General features: G+C 43.3%; 1 protein-coding gene across 1 annotated transcript in view; it reads right to left on the bottom strand.

The window, feature by feature from the left end:
- Nucleotides 1–22,545, bottom strand: part of LOC128697295 (CD109 antigen-like) — a 79,420-nt gene extending 56,875 nt beyond the window's left edge. The window contains exons 1-2 of the mRNA XM_070104237.1: nt 22,459–22,545; nt 10,589–11,836 (exon numbers count right to left, since the gene is read on the bottom strand). Coding sequence (XP_069960338.1) covers nt 10,589–11,836; nt 22,459–22,545 — 1,335 coding nt within the window. The remainder of the gene's footprint in view (nt 1–10,588; nt 11,837–22,458) is intronic.
- Between the last annotated feature and the right edge of the window lie 421 nt (nt 22,546–22,966).

Here is a 22,966-nt window from a genome sequence, read left to right as displayed (position 1 = left end):
TAAACTCAGCATTGTAATCCTTATAGAGAATAAACTTTGAATTGAATTGAATTGAAAAAACAGGTGTGATTACCTATTTGTAAGTTACCTATTTAGGTGTGTGTGTGGGAAAGGGAAGGGGTGAACTCCAGCTCTTGGTCCTGTGAACCTTTGGTGTGGTTGAGTCTTGCCACATCTACTTTTCAATCCCTGAATAGAGTTCACTTCCGCTGTGTGTGTGTGTGTGTGTGTGTGTGTGTGTGTGTGTGTGTGTGTGTGTGTGTGTGTGTGTGTGTGTGTGTGTGTGTGTGTGTGTGTGTGTGTGTACTCACCTATTTGTACTCACCTATTTGTGGTTGCAGGGGTCGAGTCACAGCTCCTGGCCCCGCCTCTTCGCTGATTGCTACTAGGTCCTCTCTCTCCCTGCCCCATGAGCTCTATCATACCTCGCCTTAAAACTATGTATGGTTCCTGCCTCCACCACATCACTTTCTAGGCTATTCCATGGCCTGACTACTCTATGACTGAAGAAATACTTCCTAACATCCCTTTGATTCATCTGAGTCTTCAACTTCCAATTGTGACCTCTTGTGTCTGTGTCCCATCTCTGGAACATCCCGTCTTTGTCCACCTCGTCTATTCCGCGCAGTATTTTATATGTCGTTATCATGTCTCCCCTGACCCTCCTGGCCTCCAGTGTCGTCAGGCCGATTTCCCTCAACCTTTCTTCATAGGACAATCCCCGTAGCTCTGGGACTAGTCTTGTTGCAAACCTTTGCACTTTCTCTAATTTCTTGACGTGCTTGACTAGGTGTGGATTCCAAACTGGTGCTGCATACTCCAGTATGGGCCTGACGTAGATGGTGTACAGAGTCTTAAACGAATCCTTACTGAGGTATCGGAACGCTATCCGTAGGTTTGCCAGGCGCCCGTATGCTGCAGCAGTTATCTGATTGATGTGCGCCTCAGGAGATATGCTCGGTGTTATACTCACCCCCAGATCTTTTTCCTTTAGTGAGGTTTGCAGTCTTTGGCCATCTAAACTATATTGTGTCTGCGGTCTTCTTTGCCCTTCCCCAATCTTCATGACTTTGCATTTGGCAGGGTTAAATTCAAGGAGCCAGTTGCTGGACCAGGCTTGTAGCCTGTCCAGGTCTCTTTGTAGTCCTGCCTGATCCTCGTCCGATTCGATTCTTCTCATTAACTTCACATCGTCTGCAAACAAGGACACTTCTGAGTCTATCCCTTCCGTTATGTCGTTCACGTATACCAAGAACAGCACAGGTCCTAGGACTGACCCCTGTGGAACCCCGCTTGTCACAGGCGCCCACTCTGACACCTCGTCACGTACCATGACTCGTTGTTGCCTCCCTGTCAGATATTCTCTGATCCACTGCAGTGCCTTTCCTGTTATGTGTGCCTGGTCCTCTAGCTTTTGCAGTAACCTCTTGTGAGGAACTGTGTCGAAAGCCTTCTTGCAGTCCAAAAATACGCAGTCGATCCACCCCTCTCTCTCGTCTTACTTCTGTCACCTTGTCATAAAACTCTAGTAGGTTTGTGACAGGATTTTCCTTCCCTGAAACCGTGCTGGTTGTCAATTATACACTTGTTTCTTTCCAGGTGCACCTGTTTCCTGTCTGTCGAAGAATCTCTTCCTTGCTATCCTATCAATTCCCCAGAGTGTTTTTATGTTATGATGTCTCCCCTGGTTCCTCTCTTTTTTTTCTAATGTCATCAGGTTCAATTCCTTCAGCGGCTCTTTATACCTCATAACTCCTAGCTCTTAAACAAGCCTTACTGCATACTTCTACACTTTCTCCCGTTTCTTAATAAACTTCTTGAGGTGTGGGTTTCATGCTGGTGCTGCATACTCCAGGACAGACCTAATATTTGTTGTATAAAGTACCAAAAATTAGTCTTTGTTAAGATTCTTGAAGGTTACTCTGTGATCTGCCAGGCGAACACTGGCAGTGGAGATTATTCGGTTGATATTAGCCTCTGGTGATATATTGGGCACTATACTCACCCCCTGGCCCTTCTCTGAGTGAAGTCTGCAGCCTCTGTACCCCTAGTCTATTCCCCATGTCCGGTCTTCTTGCTCCTTCCCCAATCTTCATAATGTTACATTTACTGGGACTGAATTTAAACAACTACTTACCTAACTATTGTTAGAGTCTGTCCAGATCCATTTAATGTCTATCCCGACCCTCACCCGTTATTATTCTCATCATTAATTTTACATCAGCAAAGAAGGATATACCTCATCAATCCCATCCTGATTATCCTTCACATAAACCAGAAACAATACTGATCTTTGTGGGACTCCACTTGTTACTCTCTCCCCATTCTGTCGTCTCGTTCCCGGCATTCATTCTTTTCTTTCTCTAAGGTAATATCTGAGCCACCAGCTTATGCATGAATATCGAGTTTTGGCTCCAACCTCTTGTACGGTAGTATTAAATGCCTTTTCACAAAGAAATTCAATCCATCTCTCTCTCTCTCTCTCTCTCTCTCTTTCTCTTGTCTCACATCTGTTACTTTCTCGCAGAACTCAAACAGGTTAGTAAGACAAGATTTGCCATCTGTGAACCCATGCTTGTTATTATTTAAAAAAACCACATTTCTTCTCCCTCGGATAATCTTCTCCGTCACCTTGCAAGACTCCACGTCACACAAACTGGTTTGTAGTTCTTTCATGTCTTCACTTTGGAGTCCAGTCCCTGGACCAATTATGTACCTCTGTAATCTTTTGACTACCGCCCACAGGATGGGTATGGGGCACATAATAAACATATTAAACTAAACTTCCAAATCTCTGGTAACTGTACGAGATCCTAGTTAGTGGTTCAGTGCTTCTGTTATTGATCCTGGAGGATGAATATCTCCAGATATGTGCAACACACACTTAATAATGTCTTTATTTCTACCAGTACATGTACAAGGTATACCAGTACATGTACAAGGTATACCAGTACATGTACAAGGTATACCAGTACATGTACAAGGTATACCAGTACATGTACAAGGTATACCAGTACATGTACAAGGTATACCAGTACATGTACAAGGTATACAAGTACATGTACAAGGTATACCAGTACATGTACAAGGTATACAAGTACATGTAAAAGGTATACAAGTACATGTAAAAGGTATACAAGTACATGTACAAGGTATACCAGTACATGTACAAGGTATACAAGTACATGTACAGGGTATACAAGTACATGTACAAGGTATACAAGTACATGTACAAGGTATACAAGTACATGTACAAGGTATACAAGTACATGTACAAGGTATACAAGTACATGTACAAGGTATACAAGTACATGTACAAGGTATACAAGAACATGTACAAGGTATACAAGTACATGTACAAGGTATACAGACCATAGCTGACATCAATGACATACTACTATATACAAAGTCCCTTGTTATGCTGAGCATTTCCCGTAAATTAGGTCAGTTTTGTCCCAGGATGTGACCCACACCAGTCCACTAACACCCAGGATGTGACCCACACCAGTCCACTAACACCCAGGATGTGACCCACACCAGTCCACTAACACCCAGGATGTGACCCACACCAGTCCACTAATACCCAGGATGTGACCCACACCAGTCCACTAACACCCAGGATGTGACCCACACCAGTCCACTAACACCCAGGATGTGACCCACACCAGTCCACTAACACCCAGGATGTGACCCACACCAGTCCACTAACACCCAGGATGCGACCCACACCAGTCCACTAACACCCAGGATGTGACCCACACCAGTCCACTAACACCCAGGATGTGACCCACACCAGTCCACTAACACCCAGGATGTGACCCACACCAGTCCACTAACACCCAGGATGTGACCCACACCAGTCCACTAACACCCAGGATGTGACCCACACCAGTCCACTAATACCCAGGATGTGACCCACACCAGTCCACTAACACCCAGGATGTGACCCACACCAGTCCACTAACACCCAGGATGTGACCCACACCAGTCCACTAACACCCAGGATGTGACCCACACCAGTCCACTAACACCCAGGATGTGACCCACACCAGTCCACTAATACCCAGGATGTGACCCACACCAGTCCACTAACACCCAGGATGTGACCCACACCAGTCCACTAACACCCAGGATGTGACCCACACCAGTCCACTAACACCCAGGATGTGACCCACACCAGTCCACTAACACCCAGGATGCGACCCACACCAGTCCACTAACACCCAGGATGTGACCCACACCAGTCCACTAACACCCAGGATGTGACCCACACCAGTCCGCTAACACCCAGGATGTGACCCACACCAGTCCACTAACACCTAGGATGTGACCCACACCAGTCCAATAACACCCAGGATGTGACCCACACCAGTCCACTAACACCCAGGATGTGACCCACCCCAGTCCACTAACACCCAGGATGTGACCCCACACCAGTCCACTAACACCCAGGATGCCACCCACACCAGTCCACTAACACCCAGGATGTGACCCACACTAGTCCACTAACACCCAGGATGCCACCCACACCAGTCCACTAACACCCATGATGTGACCCACACCAGTCCACTAACACCCAGGATGTGACCCACACCAGTCCACTAACACCCAGGATGTGACCCACACCAGTCCACTAACACCCAGGATGTGACCCACACCAGTCCACTAACACCCAGGATGTGACCCACACCAGTCTACTAACACCCAGGATGTGACCCACACCAGTCCACTAACACCCAGGATGTGACCCACATCAGTCCACTAACACCCAGTATGTGACCCACACCAGTCCACTAACACCCAGGATGTGATCCACACCAGTCCACTAACACCCAGGATGTGACCCACACCAGTCCACTAACACCCAGGATGTGACCCACACCAGCCCACTAACACCCAGGATGTGACCCACACCAGTCCACTAACACCCAGGATGTGACCCACACCAGTCCACTAACACCCAGGATGTGACCCCACACCAGTCCACTAACACCCAGGATGTGACCCCACACCGGTCCACTAACACCCAGGATGTGACCCACAACAGTCCACTAACACCCAGGATGTGACCCCACACCAGTCCACTAACACCCAGGATGTGACCCACACCAGTCCACTAACACCCAGGATGTGACCCACACCAGTCCACTAACACCCAGGATGTGACCCACACCAGTCCACTAACACCCAGGATGTGACCCACACCAGTCCACTAACACCCAGGATGTGACCCACACCAGTCCACTAACACCCAGGATGTGATCCACACCAGTCCACTAACACCCAGGATGTGACCCACACCAGTCCACTAACACCCAGGATGTGACCCACACCAGTCCACTAACACCCAGGATGTGACCCACACCAGTCCACTAACACCCAGGATGTGACCCACACCAGTCCACTAACACTCAGGATGTGACCCACACCAGTCCACTAACACCCAGGATGTGACCCACACCAGTCTACTAACACCCAGGATGTGACCCACACCAGTCCACTAACACCCAGGATGTGACCCACATCAGTCCACTAACACCCAGGATGTGACCCACACCAGTCCACTAACACCCAGGATGTGATCCACACCAGTCCACTAACACCCAGGATGTGACCCACACCAGTCCACTAACACCCAGGATGTGACCCACACCAGCCCACTAACACCCAGGATGTGACCCACACCAGTCCACTAACACCCAGGATGTGACCCACACCAGTTCACTAACACCCAGGATGTGACCCACACCAGTCCACTAACACCCAGGATGTGACCCACACCAGTCCACTAACACCCAGGATGTGACCCACACCAGTCCACTAACACCCAGGATGTGACCCACACCAGTCCACTAACACCCAGGATGTGACCCCACACCAGTCCACTAACACCCAGGATGTGACCCCACACCGGTCCACTAACACCCAGGATGTGACCCACAACAGTCCACTAACACCCAGGATGTGACCCCACACCAGTCCACTAACACCCAGGATGTGACCCACACCAGTCCACTAACACCCAGGATGTGACCCACACCAGTCCACTAACACCCAGGATGTGACCCACACCAGTCCACTAACACCCAGGATGTGACCCACACTAGTCCACTAACACCCAGGATGTGACCCACACCAGTCCACTAACACCCAGGATGTGACCCACACCAGTCCACTAACACCCAGGTACCTTTTACACTGATGGGTGAACAGGGACAGCAGGTGTCTTATGGAAATAAGTCCCTAATATTTTCCAGCCGTACCGGAGGAGATTCGAACTCCGGACCTCAGTGTGTGAGGTAAGTGCGCTGGAGTTTTACATCAGTCTTCATAAGACTACAACGTATGCGCGTTGCACATGTGTCTAATTTATCAACTTGTCAGTTCCCTGAACCACCTTGTGTGTGGCCAGCAGAAACAGCCTGGTTGATCAGACCCTGATCCACCATGAGGCCTGGTCTCAGACCGGGCCGCGGGGGTGCTGACCTCCGAAACCCTCTCCAGGTAAACACCAGGTATGTACCTACATACCTCCCGATATTTCTATGACTCGTGTACCTGTTTCCTGCCTCCTATCAATTCCTATGAACATTTTGTCTGTAGTTATCATGTCCTCCCTGATTCTTGTCCTCCACTTTTCAGGTTTAATTTCTATACCTATTCTTCGTAGTTCGTTGTATTTAGCCCTGAAAGAAGTATATTTCGTTGTATTTAGCCCTGAAAGAAGCATATTTCGTTGTATTTAGCCCTGAAAGAAGCATATTTCGTTGTATTTAGCCCTGAAAGAAGCATATTTCGTTGTATTTAGCCCTGAAAGAAGCATATTTCGTTGTATTTAGCCCTGAAAGAAGCATATTTCGTTGTATTTAGCCCTGAAAGAAGCATATTTCGTTGTATTTAGCCCTGAAAGAAGCATATTTCGTTGTATTTAGCCCTGAAAGAAGCATATTTCGTTGTATTTAGCCCTGAAAGAAGCATATTTCGTTGTATTTAGCCCTGAAAGAAGCATATTCCATCAGGTGTGGGTTCCATACAGTGTTGAGTGTGAAGTGAAGCACAGTGTTGAGTGTGAAGTGAAGCACAGTGTTGAGTGTGAAGTGAAGCACAGTGTTGAGTGTGAAGTGAAGCACAGTGTTGAGTGTGAAGTGAAGCACAGTGTTGAGTGTGAAGTGAAGCACAGTGTTGAGTGTGAAGTGAAGCACAGTGTTGAGTGTGAAGTGAAGCACAATGTTGAGTGTGAAGTGAAGCACAGTGTTGAGTGTGAAGTGAAGCACAGTGTTGAGTGTGAAGTGAAGCTCAGTGTTGAGTGTGAAGTGAGGCACAGTGTTGAGTGTGAAGTGAGGCACAGTGTTGAGTGTGAAGTGAAGCTCAGTGTTGAGTGTGAAGTGAAGCACAGTGTTGAGTGTGAAGTGAAGCACAGTGTTGAGTGTGAAGTGAAGCACAGTGTTGAGTGTGAAGTGAAGCACAGTGTTGAGTGTGAAGTGAAGCACAGTGTTGAGTGTGAAGTGAAGCACAGTGTTGAGTGTGAAGTGAAGCACAGTGTTGAGTGTGAAGTGAAGCACAGTGTTGAGTGTGAAGTGAAGCACAGTGTTGAGTGTGAAGTGAAGCACAGTGTTGAGTGTGAAGTGAAGCACAGTGTTGAGTGTGAAGTGAAGCACAGTGTTGAGTGTGAAGTGAAGCACAGTGTTGAGTGTGAAGTGAAGCACAGTGTTGAGTGTGAAGTGAAGCACAGTGTTGAGTGTGAAGTGAAGCACAGTGTTGAGTGTGAAGTGAAGCACAGTGTTGAGTGTGAAGTGAAGCACAGTGTTGAGTGTGAAGTGAAGCACAGTGTTGAGTGTGAAGTGAAGCACAGTGTTGAGTGTGAAGTGAAGCACAGTGTTGAGTGTAAAGTGAAGCACAGTGTTGAGTGTAAAGTGAAGCACAGTGTTGAGTGTGAAGTGAAGCACAGTGTTGAGTGTGAAGTGAAGCACAGTGTTGAGTGTAAAGTGAAGCACAGTGTTGAGTGTAAAGTGAAGCACAGTGTTGAGTGTAAAGTGAAGCACAGTGTTGAGTGTAAAGTGAAGCACAGTGTTGAGTGTGAAGTGAAGCACAGTGTTGAGTGTAAAGTGAAGCACAGTGTTGAGTGTTAAGTGAAGCACAGTGTTGAGTGTAAAGTGAAGCACAGTGTTGAGTGTGAAGTGAAGCACAGTGTTGAGTGTGAAGTGAAGCTCAGTGTTGAGTGTGAAGTGAAGCACAGTGTTGAGTGTGAAGTGAAGCACAGTGCTGAGTGTAAAGTGAAGCACAGTGTTGAGTGTAAAGTGAAGCACAGTGTTGAGTTTTAAGTGAAGCACAGTGTTGAGTGTAAAGTGAAGCACAGTGTTGAGTGTGAAGTGAAGCACAGTGTTGAGTGTAAAGTGAAGCACAGTGTTGAGTGTGAAGTGAAGCACAGTGTTGAGTGTGAAGTGAAGCACAGTGTTGAGTGTAAAGTGAAGCACAGTGTTGAGTGTAAAGTGAAGCACAGTGTTGAGTGTAAAGTGAAGCACAGTGTTGAGTGTAAAGTGAAGCACAGTGTTGAGTGTGAAGTGAAGCACAGTGTTGAGTGTAAAGTGAAGCACAGTGTTGAGTGTTAAGTGAAGCACAGTGTTGAGTGTAAAGTGAAGCACAGTGTTGAGTGTAAAGTGAAGCACAGTGTTGAGTGTGAAGTGAAGCACAGTGTTGAGTGTGAAGTGAAGCTCAGTGTTGAGTGTGAAGTGAAGCACAGTGTTGAGTGTTAAGTGAAGCACAGTGTTGAGTGTGAAGTGAAGCACAGTGTTGAGTGTAAAGTGAAGCACAGTGTTGAGTGTAAAGTGAAGCACAGTGTTGAGTGTAAAGTGAAGCACAGTGTTGAGTGTAAAGTGAAGCACAGTGTTGAGTGTGAAGTGAAGCACAGTGTTGAGTGTAAAGTGAAGCACAGTGTTGAGTGTAAAGTGAAGCACAGTGTTGAGTGTAAAGTGAAGCACAGTGTTGAGTGTAAAGTGAAGCACAGTGTTGAGTGTAAAGTGAAGCACAGTGTTGAGTGTAAAGTGAAGCACAGTGTTGAGTGTGAAGTGAAGCACAGTGTTGAGTGTGAAGTGAAGCACAGTGTTGAGTGTAAAGTGAAGCACAGTGTTGAGTGTTAAGTGAAGCACAGTGTTGAGTGTAAAGTGAAGCACAGTGTTGAGTGTGAAGTGAAGCTCAGTGTTGAGTGTGAAGTGAAGCACAGTGTTGAGTGTGAAGTGAAGCACAGTGTTGAGTGTGAAGTGAAGCACAGTGTTGAGTGTAAAGTGAAGCACAGTGTTGAGTGTGAAGTGAAGCTCAGTGTTGAGTGTTAAGTGAAGCTCAGTGTTGAGTGTAAAGTGAAGCACAGTGTTGAGTGTGAAGTGAAGCTCAGTGTTGAGTGTGAAGTGAAGCACAGTGTTGAGTGTAAAGTGAAGCACAGTGTTGAGTGTAAAGTGAAGCACAGTGTTGAGTGTGAAGTGAAGCTCAGTGTTGAGTGTGAAGTGAAGCACAGTGTTGAGTGTAAAGTGAAGCACAGTGTTGAGTGTGAAGTGAAGCTCAGTGTTGAGTGTTAAGTGAAGCTCAGTGTTGAGTGTGAAGTGAAGCACAGTGTTGAGTGTGAAGTGAAGCTCAGTGTTGAGTGTGAAGTGAAGCACAGTGTTGAGTGTAAAGTGAAGCACAGTGTTGAGTGTAAAGTGAAGCACAGTGTTGAGTGTGAAGTGAAGCACAGTGTTGAGTGTAAAGTGAAGCACAGTGTTGAGTGTGAAGTGAAGCTCAGTGTTGAGTGTGAAGTGAAGCTCAGTGTTGAGTGTTAAGTGAAGCTCAGTGTTGAGTGTGAAGTGAAGCACAGTGTTGAGTGTGAAGTGAAGCTCAGTGTTGAGTGTGAAGTGAAGCACAGTGTTGAGTGTAAAGTGAAGCACAGTGTTGAGTGTGAAGTGAAGCACAGTGTTGAGTGTGAAGTGAAGCACAGTGTTGAGTGTGAAGTGAAGCACAGTGTTGAGTGTAAAGTGAAGCACAGTGTTGAGTGTGAAGTGAAGCACAGTGTTGAGTGTAAAGTGAAGCACAGTGTTGAGTGTGAAGTGAAGCACAGTGTTGAGTGTGAAGTGAAGCTCAGTGTTGAGTGTGAAGTGAAGCACAGTGTTGAGTGTAAAGTGAAGCACAGTGTTGAGTGTGAAGTGAAGCACAGTGTTGAGTGTAAAGTGAAGCACAGTGTTGAGTGTGAAGTGAGGCACAGTGTTGAGTGTGAAGTGAGGCACAGTGTTGAGTGTAAAGTGAAGCACAGTGTTGAGTGTGAAGTGAAGCAGTACTCGATGATGGACCTGATGTATGTTGTATGGAGTGTCAGGTATGACTTAAGATTCAAGAAGGTTACTCTTAAATGCTGCAGGAGAACACTGGCTGCAATAGTTATTCAGTTGATATGAGTCTCTGGTGATAACCTGGGCAGTATGCCTACCCCAAGATCCTCCTAAAAGACGTCGATAGTCTCCGTCCTTCCCTCAAATCTAAACTCAGTTGTCAACCCTCTGGTTCTTCTCACAGTTTTAATTTCCACTTATTGCAAAACTACGATTTTTTTCCCAAAATATTCTACGTTAACAGTGTTGTGAGATGTTGAGTAATGATCTAGTTTAATGTGTTTACGCTCTAGTTTAATGTTTTTACGCTCTAGTTTAATGTTTTTACGCTCTAGTTTAATGTTTTTACGCTCTAGTTTAATGTGTTTACGCTTTAGTTTAATGTGTTTACGCTTTAGTTTAATGTGTTTACGCTTTAGTTTAATGTGTTTATGCTTTAGTTTAATGTGTTTACGCTTTAGTTTAATGTTTCCACGCTTTAGTTTAATGTGTTTATGCTTTAGTTTAATGTGTTTACGCTTTAGTTTAATGTTTTTACGCTTTAGTTTAATGTGTTTACGCTTTAGTTTAATGTGTTTACGCTTTAGTTTAATGTTTTTACGCTTTAGTTTAATGTGTTTATGCTTTAGTTTAATGTTCTTACGCTTTAGTTTAATGTGTTTATGCTTTAGTTTAATGTGTTTATGCTTTAGTTTAATGTTCTTACGCTTTAGTTTAATGTGTTTATGCTTTAGTTTAATGTTCTTACGCTTTAGTTTAATGTGTTTATGCTTTAGTTTAATGTGTTTACGCTTTAGTTTAATGTTTTCACGCTTTAGTTTAATGTGTTTACGCTTTAGTTTAATGTGTTTACGCTCTAGTTTAATGTGTTTACGCTCTAGTTTAATGTGTTTACGCTCTAGTTTAATGTGTTTACGCTCTAGTTTAATGTGTTTACGCTCTAGTTTAATGTGTTTACGCTCTAGTTTAATGTGTTTACGCTCTAGTTTAATGTGTTTACGCTCTAGTTTAATGTGTTTACGCTCTAGTTTAATGTGTTTACGCTCTAGTTTAATGTGTTTACGCTCTAGTTTAATGTTTTTACGCTCTAGTTTAATGTGTTTACGCTCTAGTTTAATGTTTTTACGCTCTAGTTTAATGTTTTTACGCTCTAGTTTAATGTTTTTACGCTCTAGTTTAATGTGTTTACGCTTTAGTTTAATGTTTTTAAGCTTTAGTTTAATGTTTTTACGCTCTAGTTTAATGTTTTCACGCTCTAGTTTAATGTTTTTACGCTCTAGTTTAATGTTTTTACGCTCTAGTTTAATGTGTTTACGCTCTAGTTTAATGTTTTTACGCTCTAGTTTAATGTTTTTACGCTCTAGTTTAATGTGTTTACGCTTTAGTTTAATGTTTTTACGCTTTAGTTTAATGTGTTTATGCTTTAGTTTAATGTGTTTACGCTTTAGTTTAATGTGTTTACGCTTTAGTTTAATGTTTTTAAGCTTTAGTTTAATGTTTTTAAGCTTTAGTTTAATGTTTTTAAGCTTTAGTTTAATGTTTTTAAGCTTTAGTTTAATGTTTTTAAGCTTTAGTTTAATGTTTTAAGCTTTAGTTTAATGTTTTTAAGCTTTAGTTTAATGTGTTTATGCTTTAGTTTAATGTGTTTATGCTTTAGTTTAATGTTTTTAAGCTTTAGTTTAATGTTTTTAAGCTTTAGTTTAATGTTTTTAAGCTTTAGTTTAATGTTTTTAAGCTTTAGTTTAATGTTTTTAAGCTTTAGTTTAATGTTTTTAAGCTTTAGTTTAATGTTTTTAAGCTTTAGTTTAATGTTTTTAAGCTTTAGTTTAATGTTTTTAAGCTTTAGTTTAATGTTTTTATGCTTTAGTTTAATGTTTTTACGCTTTAGTTTAATGTTTTTAAGCTTTAGTTTAATGTTTTTAAGCTTTAGTTTAATGTTTTTAAGCTTTAGTTTAATGTTTTTACGCTTTAGTTTAATGTTTTTAAGCTTTAGTTTAATGTTTTTACGCTTTAGTTTAATGTTTTTAAGCTTTAGTTTGTTTTTAAGCTTTAGTTTAATGTTTTTATGCTTTAGTTTAATGTTTTTAAGCTTTAGTTTAATGTTTTTAAGCTTTAGTTTAATGTTTTTATGCTTTAGTTTAATGTTTTTAAGCTTTAGTTTAATGTGTTTACGCTTTAGTTTAATGTTTTTATGCTTTAGTTTAATGTGTTTACGCTTTTCTTTAGTTTAATGTTTTTAAGCTTTAGTTTAATGTTTTTAAGCTTTAGTTTAATGTGTTTACGCTTTTCTTCTCGTACCTAATTTCTGTTTTGGGGCCCAGAATTGTAATCAAATTCAGTACCATTTTAATTTTTATCCATTATTTTTGTAATAAATTCCACTATATCATTATTTTTGAAAAAAACATTCTCATACAGGAGACCCAAATTTTTTTAATCAATGTGGACTAAATTCACTTCTGGGGCCCCTCCGGGATTAGGGCCCCTCCGGGATTAGGGCCCCTCAAGCCCAACGGGCGCATCAACTCTCATTTTCTGTTATTTTTCCCTAATCTACCTCGTACATAATTACTATTTACCTGGAGTTTACCTGGAGAGAGTTCCGGGGGTCAACGCCCCCGCGGCCCGGTCTGTGACCAGGCCTCCTGGTGGATCAGAGCCTGATCAACCAGGCTGTTGCTGCTGGCTGCACGCAAACCAACGTACGAGCCACAGCCCGGCTGATCAGGAACTGACTTTAGGTGCTTGTCCAGTGCCAGCTTGAAGACTGCCAGGGGTCTGTTGGTAATCCCCCTTATGTATGCTGGGAGGCAGTTGAACAGTCTCGGGCCCCTGACACTTACTGTATGGTCTCTTAACGTGCTAGTGACACCCCTGCTTTTCATTGGGGGGATGTTGCATCGTCTGCCAAGTCTTTTGCTTTCGTAGTGAGTGATTTTCGTGTGCAAGTTCGGTACTAGTCCCTCTAGGATTTTCCAGGTGTATATAATCATGTATCTCTCCCGCCTGCGTTCCAGGGAATACAGGTTTAGGAACCTCAAGCGCTCCCAGTAATTGAGGTGTTTTATCTCCGTTATGCGCGCCGTGAAGGTTCTCTGTACATTTTCTAGGTCAGCAATTTCACCTGCCTTGAAAGGTGCTGTTAGTGTGCAGCAATATTCCAGCCTAGATAGAACAAGTGACCTGAAGAGTGTCATCATGGTCTCTTAACGTGCTAGTGACACCCCTGCTTTTCATTGGGGGGATGTTGCATCGTCTGCCAAGTCTTTTGCTTTCGTAGTGAGTGATTTTCGTGTGCAAATTCGTAACTAGTCCCTCTAGAATTTTCCAGGTGTATATAATCATGTTGTATTATTACTGGCCTTATTATTGTATTATTATTGATGTTGTTGCTGTGTTGTATTATCAACATACAGGGATCATACAGCGCCTAGCTGTTCGCTAAAGAAAAAAATAAATGCCGAATAGTTTCCCCCCAAAATAGAGAGGTGCGGTGAGGAGATCTGACTTACAATCCATTAGAGCAATGTTTTGAAAGTGTAATGTTAGGTAACACGTTGATGAGGTGTGTGTGTTGCGGGGGGTCAGTAGGTGCCTGGAAGGCACGATCAACCAGTCAACCAGTGCCAGCACACAACCAGTGGCATGCTGGTGGACAGACATGGCTCCAGCATCCTGTGGGAGCTCCAGTGAACACACTGCGTGAGTTTAGTGATGCTCTGAAACTCATCTTTCTCTACTATCTCTCTCTCTCCCTCTCCCTCTCTTTACTTATGTATCTCAATTATATCTTCGCATCGTTTGACGCCCAAGAATTCCAATGGAAACAATTCACTTTGACCTTTTTGAGTCATCCCTAAAAAATTAACAATTATTACTACGTACGATAATTACTGTGACTGTATGTGTATCTCTGCCTCAATTTTTTATGTAAAATTCTCCAATATATTTAAATCCATTCAGTATTGAGATAAAATGGGCAAAAAATTAATCATACCAATGAGTAAAGACAGTGAACGACTTCATGGTGGTTAGTACGTCAGTTTACGTGCGGCCAATAGTAACAGCTTGGTTGATCAGGCCCTGATCCACCACGAGGCCTGGTTATGGAAAGTACCCGGGGGGCGTTGACCCCCGAAACCTTCTCCAGGTATAACAGAAATTAAGAAACATGAGAGAATGACTCGGCATTTGTGTGGCTGAGTGTTGATTCTAAGTCTGAGTGTTGATTCTGAGTGTTGATTCTGAGTCTGAGTGTTGATTCTGAGTGTTGATTCTAAGTCTGAGTGTTGATTCTGAGTGTTGATTCTAAGTCTGAGTGTTGATTCTAAGTCTGAGTGTTGATTCTAAGTCTGAGTGTTGATTCTGAGTCTGAGTGTTGATTCTGAGTGTTGATTCTGAGTCTGAGTGTTGATTCTAAGTCTGAGTGTTGATTCTGAGTCTGAGTGTTAATTCTGAGTGTTGATTCTAAGTCTGAGTGTTGATTCTGAGTGTTGATTCTAAGTCTGAGTGTTGATTCTGAGTGTTGATTCTGGGTGTTGATTCTGAGTGTTGATTCTGAGTCTGAGTGTTGATTCTAAGTCTGAGTGTTGATTCTAAGTCTGAGTGTTGATTCTAAGTCTGAGTGTTGATTCTAAGTCTGAGTGGTGATTCTGAGTGATGATTCTGAGTCTGAGTGTTGATTCTAAGTCTGAGTGGTGATTCTGAGTGTTGATTCTGAGTCTGAGTGTTAATTCTGAGTCTGAGTGTTGATTCTAAGTCTGAGTGTTGATTCTAAGTCTGAGTGTTGATTCTAAGTCTGAGTGTTGATTCTGAGTGTTGATTCTAAGTCTGAGTGTTGATTCTAAGTCTGAGTGGTGATTCTGAGTGTTGATTCTGAGTCTGAGTGTTAATTCTGAGTCTGAGTGTTGATTCTAAGTCTGAGTGTTGATTCTAAGTCTGAGTGTTGATTCTAAGTCTGAGTGTTAATTCTAAGTCTGAGTGGTGATTCTGAGTGTTGATTCTGAGTCTGAGTGTTGATTCTAAGTCTGAGTGTTGATTCTAAGTCTGAGTGTTGATTCTGAGTGTTGATTCTAAGTCTGAGTGTTGATTCTAAGTCTGAGTGTTGATTCTAAGTCTGAGTGGTGATTCTGAGTGTTGATTCTGAGTCTGAGTGTTGATTCTAAGTCTGAGTGTTGATTCTAAGTCTGAGTGTTGATTCTGAGTGTTGATTATAAGTCTGAGTGTTGATTCTAAGTCTGAGTGTTGATTCTAAGTCTGAGTGGTGATTCTGAGTGTTGATTCTGAGTCTGAGTGTTAATTCTGAGTCTGAGTGTTGATTCTAAGTCTGAGTGTTGATTCTAAGTCTGAGTGTTGATTCTAAGTCTCAGTGTTGATTCTGAGTGTTGATTCTAAGTCTGAGTGTTGATTCTAAGTCTGAGTGTTGATTCTAAGTCTGAGTGTTGATTCTAAGTCTGAGTGGTGATTCTGAGTGTTGATTCTGAGTCTGAGTGTTGATTCTGAGTCTGAGTGTTGATTCTAAGTCTGAGTGTTGATTCTGAGTCTGAGTGTTAATTCTGAGTCTGAGTGTTAATTCTAAGTCTGAGTGTTGATTCTAAGTCTGAGTGGTGATTCTGAGTGTTGATTCTGAGTGTTGATTCTGAGTCTGAGTGTTGATTCTAAGTCTGAGTGTTGATTCTAAGTCTGAGTGTTGATTCTAAGTCTGAGTGTTGATTCTGAGTCTGAGTGTTGATTCTAAGTCTGAGTGTTGATTCTAAGTCTGAGTGTTGATTCTAAGTCTGAGTGTTGATTCTGAGTCTGAGTGTTGATTCTAAGTCTGAGTGTTGATTCTGAGTCTGAGTGTTAATTCTGAGTCTGAGTGTTGATTCTAAGTCTGAGTGTTGATTCTAAGTGTGAGTGGTGATTCTGAGTGTTGATTCTGAGTGTTGATTCTGAGTCTGAGTGTTGATTCTAAGTCTGAGTGTGGATTCTAAGTCTGAGTGTTGATTCTAAGTCTGAGTGGTGATTCTGAGTGTTGATTCTAAGTCTGAGTGGTGATTCTAAGTCTGAGTGTTGATTCTAAGACTGAGTGTTGATTCTAAGTCTGAGTGGTGATTCTGAGTGTTGATTCTGAGTCTGAGTGTTGATTCTAAGTCTGAGTGTTGATTCTAAGTCTGAGTGGTGATTCTGAGTCTGAGTGTTGATTCTAAGTCTGAGTGGTGATTCTGAGTGTTGATTCCGAGTGTTGACTCTGAGTCTGAGTGTTGATTCTTAGTCTGAGTGTTGATTCTAGTCTGAGTGGTGATTCTAAGTCTGAGTGGTGATTCTGAGTGTTGATTCTGAGTCTGAGTGTTGATTCTGAGTCTGAGTGTTGATTCTAAGTCTGAGTGTTGATTCTAAGTCTGAGTGGTGATTCTGAGTGTTGATTCTGAGTGTTGATTCTAAGTCTGAGTGGTGATTCTAAGTCTGAGTGTTGATTCTAAGTCTGAGTGTTGATTCTAAGTCTGAGTGTTGATTCTGAGTGTTGATTCTAAGTCTGAGTGTTGATTCTAAGTCTGAGTGGTGATTCTGAGTGTTGATTCTGAGTGTTGATTCTGAGTGTTGACTCTGAGTCTGAGTGTTGATTCTTAGTCTGAGTGTTGATTCTAGTCTGAGTGGTGATTCTAAGTCTGAGTGGTGATTCTGAGTGTTGATTCTAGGTCTGAGTGTTGATTCTTGGTTGAGTGTTGATTCTAAGTCTGAGTGTTGATTCTAAATCTGAGTGTTGATTCTGAGTGCTGATTCTAAGTCTGAGCGTTGATTCTAAGTCTGAGTGTTGATTTTTAACAGTCAGAATGCTGATTCTAAGCTTCTAAATAAGCTGTTTTGTAAGTGTTAAGGGTTCCGGAGGTATACGTAATCTAGACTTAGGTAACACCTCTCACATCCTCCACGTGCTGTGATGTAAACACCGGCAGATGTCGTTTACGTTTGACTATCTGACATTCAGGAATAAATCCTGTGGGTCCTCGACGAAAAACGGCCGTCTGTCCACAAGCTTACTAGTTCTCTCTTTCTGTCTGTCCACAGGCTTACTAGTTCTCTCTTTCTGTCTGTCCACAGGCTTACTAGTTCTCTCTCTGTCTGTCCACAGGCTTACTAGTTCTCTCTTTCTGTCTGTCCACAGGCTAACTAGTGCTCTCTTTCTGTCTGTCCACAGGCTTACTAGTTCTCTCTTTCTGTCTGTCCACAGGCTTACTAGTTCTCTCTTTCTGTCTGTCCACAGGCTTACTAGTTCTCTCTCTCTGTCTGTCCACAGGCTAACTAGTTCTCTCTTTCTGTCTGTCCACAGGCTTACTAGTTCTCTCTTTCTGTCTGTCCACAGGCTTACTAGTTCTCTCTTTCTGTCTGTCCACAGGCTTACTAGTTCTCTCTCTCTGTCTGTCCACAGGCTTACTAGTTCTTTCTTTCTGTCTGTCCACAGGCTTACTAGTTCTCTCTCTCTGTCCACAGGCTTACTAGTTCTCTCTTTCTGTCTGTCAACAGGCTTACTAGTTCTCTCTTTCTGTCTGTCCACAGGCTTACTAGTTCTCTCTTTCTGTCTGTCCACAGGCTTACTAGTTCTCTCTTTCTGTCTGTCCACAAGCTTACTAGTTCTCTCTCTCTGTCTGTCCACAGGCTTACTAGTTCTCTCTTTCTGTCTGTCCACAAGCTTACTAGTTCTCTCTCTCTGTCTGTCCACAGGCTTACTAGTTCTCTCTTTCTGTCTGTCCACAAGCTTACTAGTTCTCTCTCTCTGTCTGTCCACAAGCTTACTAGTTCTCTCTTTCTGTCTGTGCACAGGCTTACTTAGTTCTCTCTTTCTGTCTGTCCACAGACTTACTAGTTCTCTCTTTCTGTCTGTCCACAAGCTTACTAGTTCTCTCTCTCTCTGTCTGTCCACAAGCTTACTAGTTCTCTCTTTCTGTCTGTCCACAGGCTTACTTAATTCTCTCTTTCTGTCTGTCCACAGACTTACTAGTTCTCTCTTTCTGTCTGTCCACAGGCTTACTAGTTCTCTCTTTCTGTCTGCCCACAAGCTTACTAGTTCTCTCACTCTGTCTGTCCACAAGCTTACTAGTTCTCTCTCTCTGTCTGTCCACAAGCTTACTAGTTCTCTCTGTTTGTCCACAAGCTTACTAGTTCTCTCTCTCTGTCTGTCCACAAGCTTACTAGTTCTCTCTCTCTCTGTCCACAAGCTTACTAGTTCTCTCTCTCTGTCTGTCCACAGGCTTACTAGTTCTTTCTGTCTGTCCACAAGCTTACTAGTTCTCTCTCTCTGTCTGTCCACAAGCTTACTAGTTCTCTCTCTCTGTCTGTCCACAAGCTTACTAGTTCTCTCTGTCTGTCCACAGGCTTACTAGTTCTCTCTCTCTGTCTGTCCACAAGCTTACTAGTTCTCTCTCTCTGTCTGTCCACAGGCTTACTAGTTCTCTCTCTCTGTCTGTCCACAAGCTTACTAGTTCTCACTCTCTGTCTGTCCACAGGCTTACTAGTTCTCTCTCTCTGTCTGTCCACAAGCTTACTAGTTCTCACTCTCTGTCTGTCCACAAGCTTACTAGTTCTCTCTCTCTGTCTGTCCACAGGCTTACTAGTTCTCTCTCTCTGTCTGTCCACAGGCTTACTAGTTCTCTCTCTCTGTCTGTCCACAAGCTTACTAGTTCTCACTCTCTGTCTGTCCACAGGCTTACTAGTTCTCTCTCTCTGTCTGTCCACAAGCTTACTAGTTCTCACTCTCTGTCTGTCCACAGGCTTACTAGTTCTCTCTCTCTGTTTGTCCACAGGCTTACTAGTTCTTTCTGTCTGTCCACAAGCTTACTAGTTCTCTATCTGTCCACAAGCTTACTAGCTCTCTCTGTCTGTCCACAAGCTTACTAGATCTTTCTGTCTGTTCACAAACTAGTTCTCTCTCTGTCCACAAGCTTACTAGTTCTCTCTGTCTGTCCACAAGCTTACTAGTTATTTCTGTCTGTCCACAAGCTTACTAGTTCTTTCTGTCTGTCCACAAGCTTACTAGTTTTCTCTGTCTGTCCACAAGCTTACTAGTTCTCTCTCTCTGTCTGTCCACAGGCTTACTAGTTCTGTCTGTCCACAAGCTTACTAGTTCTCTCTGTCCGTCCACAAGCTTACTAGTTCTCTCTCTCTCTGTCTGTCCACAAGCTTACTAGTTCTCTCTCTCTGTCTGTCCACAGGCTTACTAGTTCTCTCTCTCTGTCTGTCCACAAGCTTACTAGTTCTCTCTCTCTGTCTGTCCACAAGCTTACTAGTTCTCTCTCTCTGTCTGTCCACAGGCTTACTAGTTCTCTCTCTCTGTCTGTCCACAGGCTTACTAGTTCTTTCTGTCTGTCCACAAGCTTACTAGTTCTCTGTCTGTCCACAAGCTTACTAGTTCTCTCTGTCTGTCCACAAGCTTACTAGATCTTTCTGTCTGTCCACAAGCTTACTAGTTCTCTCTCTGTCCACAAGCTTACTAGTTCTCTCTGTCCACAAGCTTACTAGTTCTTTCTGTCTGTCCACAAGCTTACTAGTTCTTTCAGTCTGTCCACAAGCTTACTAGTTCTTTCTGTCTGTCCACAAGCTTACTAGTTCTTTCTGTCTGTCCACAAGCTTACTAGTTTTTTCTGTCTGTCCACAAGCTTACTAGTTCTTTCTGTTTGTCCACAAGCTTACTAGTTCTTTCTGTCCACAAGCTTACTAGTTCTTTCTGTCTGTCAACAAGCTTACTAGTTCTTTCTGTCTGTCCACAAGCTTACTAGTTCTTTCTGTCTGTCCACAAGCTTACTAGTTCTTTCTGTCTGTCCACAAGCTTACTAGTACTTTATGTCTGTCCACAAGCTTACTAGTTCTTTCTGTCTGTCCACAAGCTTACTAGTTCTCTCTGTCTGTCCACAAGCTTACTAGATCTTTCTGTCTGTCCACAAGCTTACTAGTTCTTTCTGTCTGTCCACAAGCTTACTAGTTCTGTCTGTCCACAAGCTTACTAGTTCTTTCTGTCTGTCCACAAGCTTACTAGTTCTTTCTGTCTGTCCACAAGCTTACTAGTTCTTTCTGTCTGTCCACAAGCTTACTAGTTCTCTCTGTCCACAAGCATACTAGTTCTTTCTGTCTGTCCACAAGCTTACTAGTTCTCTCTGTCTGTCCACAAGCTTACTAGTACTTTATGTCTGTCCACAAGCTTACTAGTTCTTTCTGTCTGTCCACAAGCTTACTAGTTCTCTCTGTCTGTCCACAAGCTTACTAGATCTTTCTGTCTGTCCACAAGCTTACTAGTTCTTTCTGTCTGTCCACAGGCTTACTAGTTCTTTCTGTCTGTCCACAAGCTTACTAGTTCTCTCTGTCTGTCCACAAGCTTACTAGATCTTTCTGTCTGTCCACAAGCTTACTAGTTCTTTCTGTCTGTCCACAAGCTTACTAGATCTGTCTGTCCACAAGCTTACTAGTTCTTTCTGTCTGTCCACAAGCTTACTAGTTCTCTCTCTGTCTGTCCACAAGCTTAGTTCTTTCTGTCTGTCCACAAGCTTACTAGTTCTGTCTGTCTGTCCACAAGTCCGTGATCGTGGGAATCTTTTGTGTGTGAGTTGTCTGATGTCCGTGATCGTGGGAACATTCAGAGTATCAATTTTGTCATGTGTCCGTGTTCGTGCCTAATCAAAACCCAAACCCGTATGGATCATACAGGTGCCGGCGAACGTGCATCTGAATTACCTTACGTGCAGAAAAGTACGCAAGGAAAATATAATTTAATTTTGAAAACGGACATTACGTAGAGAATTAAAAACCGTTGTTTAACGTATACTACAGAATCCGGGTTGAGTATACTTGGAGGGTATTCCGGGGGTCAACGCCCCCGAGGTCCAGTTCTTGACCAGGGATCGCGGTGGATCAGGACCTGATCAACCGGGTTGTTACCGGCTGCCGCACGTAAACGGGCGTAGGAATCACAGCCAGGCTGGTCAGATACTGACTTTAGGTGCCTGTCCAGATTCCTTTTGAAGACAGCCAGGGATCTATTGGTAATATCCCCTCTGCATACCCTCCAGGTATACTCCAGGTATCCATCCTAATATCCCCTCTGCATACCCTCCAGGTATACATCCTAATATCCCCTCTGCATACCCTCCAGGTATCCATCCTAATATCCCCTCTGCATACCCTCCAGGTATCCATCCTAATATCCCCTCTGCATACCCTCCAGGTATACATCCTAATATCCCCTCTGCATACCCTCCAGGTATCCATCCTAATATCCCCTCTGCATACCCTCCAGGTATACTCCAGGTATCCATCCTAATATCCCCCTCTGCATACCCTCCAGGTATACTTCAGGTATCCATCCTAATATCCCCCTCTGCATACCCTCCAGGTATACTCCAGGTATCCATCCTAATATCCCCTCTGCATACCCTCCAGGTATACTCCAGGTATCCATCCTAATATCCCCCTCTGCATACCCTCCAGGTATACTTCAGGTATCCATCCTAATATCCCCCTCTGCATACCCTCCAGGTATACTCCAGGTATCCATCCTAATATCCCCTCTGCATACCCTCCAGGTATACTCCAGGTATCCATCCTAATATCCCCCTCTGCATACCCTCCAGGTATACTTCAGGTATCCATCCTATCATTTTCCCAGCAGATGTGGTAGGGACATTATCTTTGAAAGTGAGATTCTCTGACATTCTCACTCCCAGGTTCTTCACGTCAGTTTAACACTCTATTATGTGACTCTTATTTCTTTTATACTCCGATGCAGTTTTTATTTCCTCGATTTTTCCATACTGGAGTAATTGAAATTTGTCCTCATTGAACTTCATATTGTTTTCTGAGGCCCATTTAAAGACTTGGTTAATGTCCGCTTGGAGATTTACAGTGTCCTCAATGGATGACACTGTCATGCAATCTCTGGTATCAGCAAAGGACACTGTGCTGTCAGATATGAGGATGAGGAACAGGATGGGAGCGAGTACTGTACCTTGTGGAACAGAGCTTTTCATTGTAGCCGCCTCTGACTATACTCTGTTTACAATTACTCTTTGTGTTCTATTCGTCAGGAAGTTTACCCACATTTCCTGTTATTCCTTTATCACGTATTCTTTTGTGTTATTACGTCGTGATGACACTTGTCGAAGGCTTTCCCAAAGTCTGTGTGTACTACGTCTTCATATTGTTTGTCCTCCAGTGCATCCAAGACCATGTCATAGTGGTTCAGTAGTTGTGAGAGGCAGGAGTGACCATCCAAGACCATGTCATAATGGTCCAGTAGTTGTGAGATGCAGGAGTGACCATCCAAGACCATGTCATAGTGGTTCAGTAGTTGTGAGGCGCAGGAGTGACCATCCAAGACCATGTCATAGTGGTCCAGTAGTTGTGAGAGGCAGGAGTGACCATCCAAGACCATGTCATAGTGATCCAGTAGTTGTGAGAGGCAGGAGTGACCATCCAAGACCATGCCATAGTGATTCAGTAGTTATGAGAGGCAGGAGTGACCTGTTTTAAACCCATGCTGCCCTGGGTTGTGCATCCAAGTGGTTGGCAATCTCGCTTCTCAGAACTCTTTCTAAGTGGCCTTACTGCCCCTTTTGTGGAATGGCGCTATATCCGTTCTTTAGTGACTG

Source organism: Cherax quadricarinatus, chromosome 89 (genome assembly GCF_038502225.1).
Source record: "Cherax quadricarinatus isolate ZL_2023a chromosome 89, ASM3850222v1, whole genome shotgun sequence".
In the NCBI taxonomy this organism is placed as follows: domain Eukaryota; kingdom Metazoa; phylum Arthropoda; class Malacostraca; order Decapoda; family Parastacidae; genus Cherax; species Cherax quadricarinatus.
The sequence above is the reverse complement of the archived record's forward strand: the minus strand, read 5'-3'. Positions and strand labels throughout refer to the sequence as shown.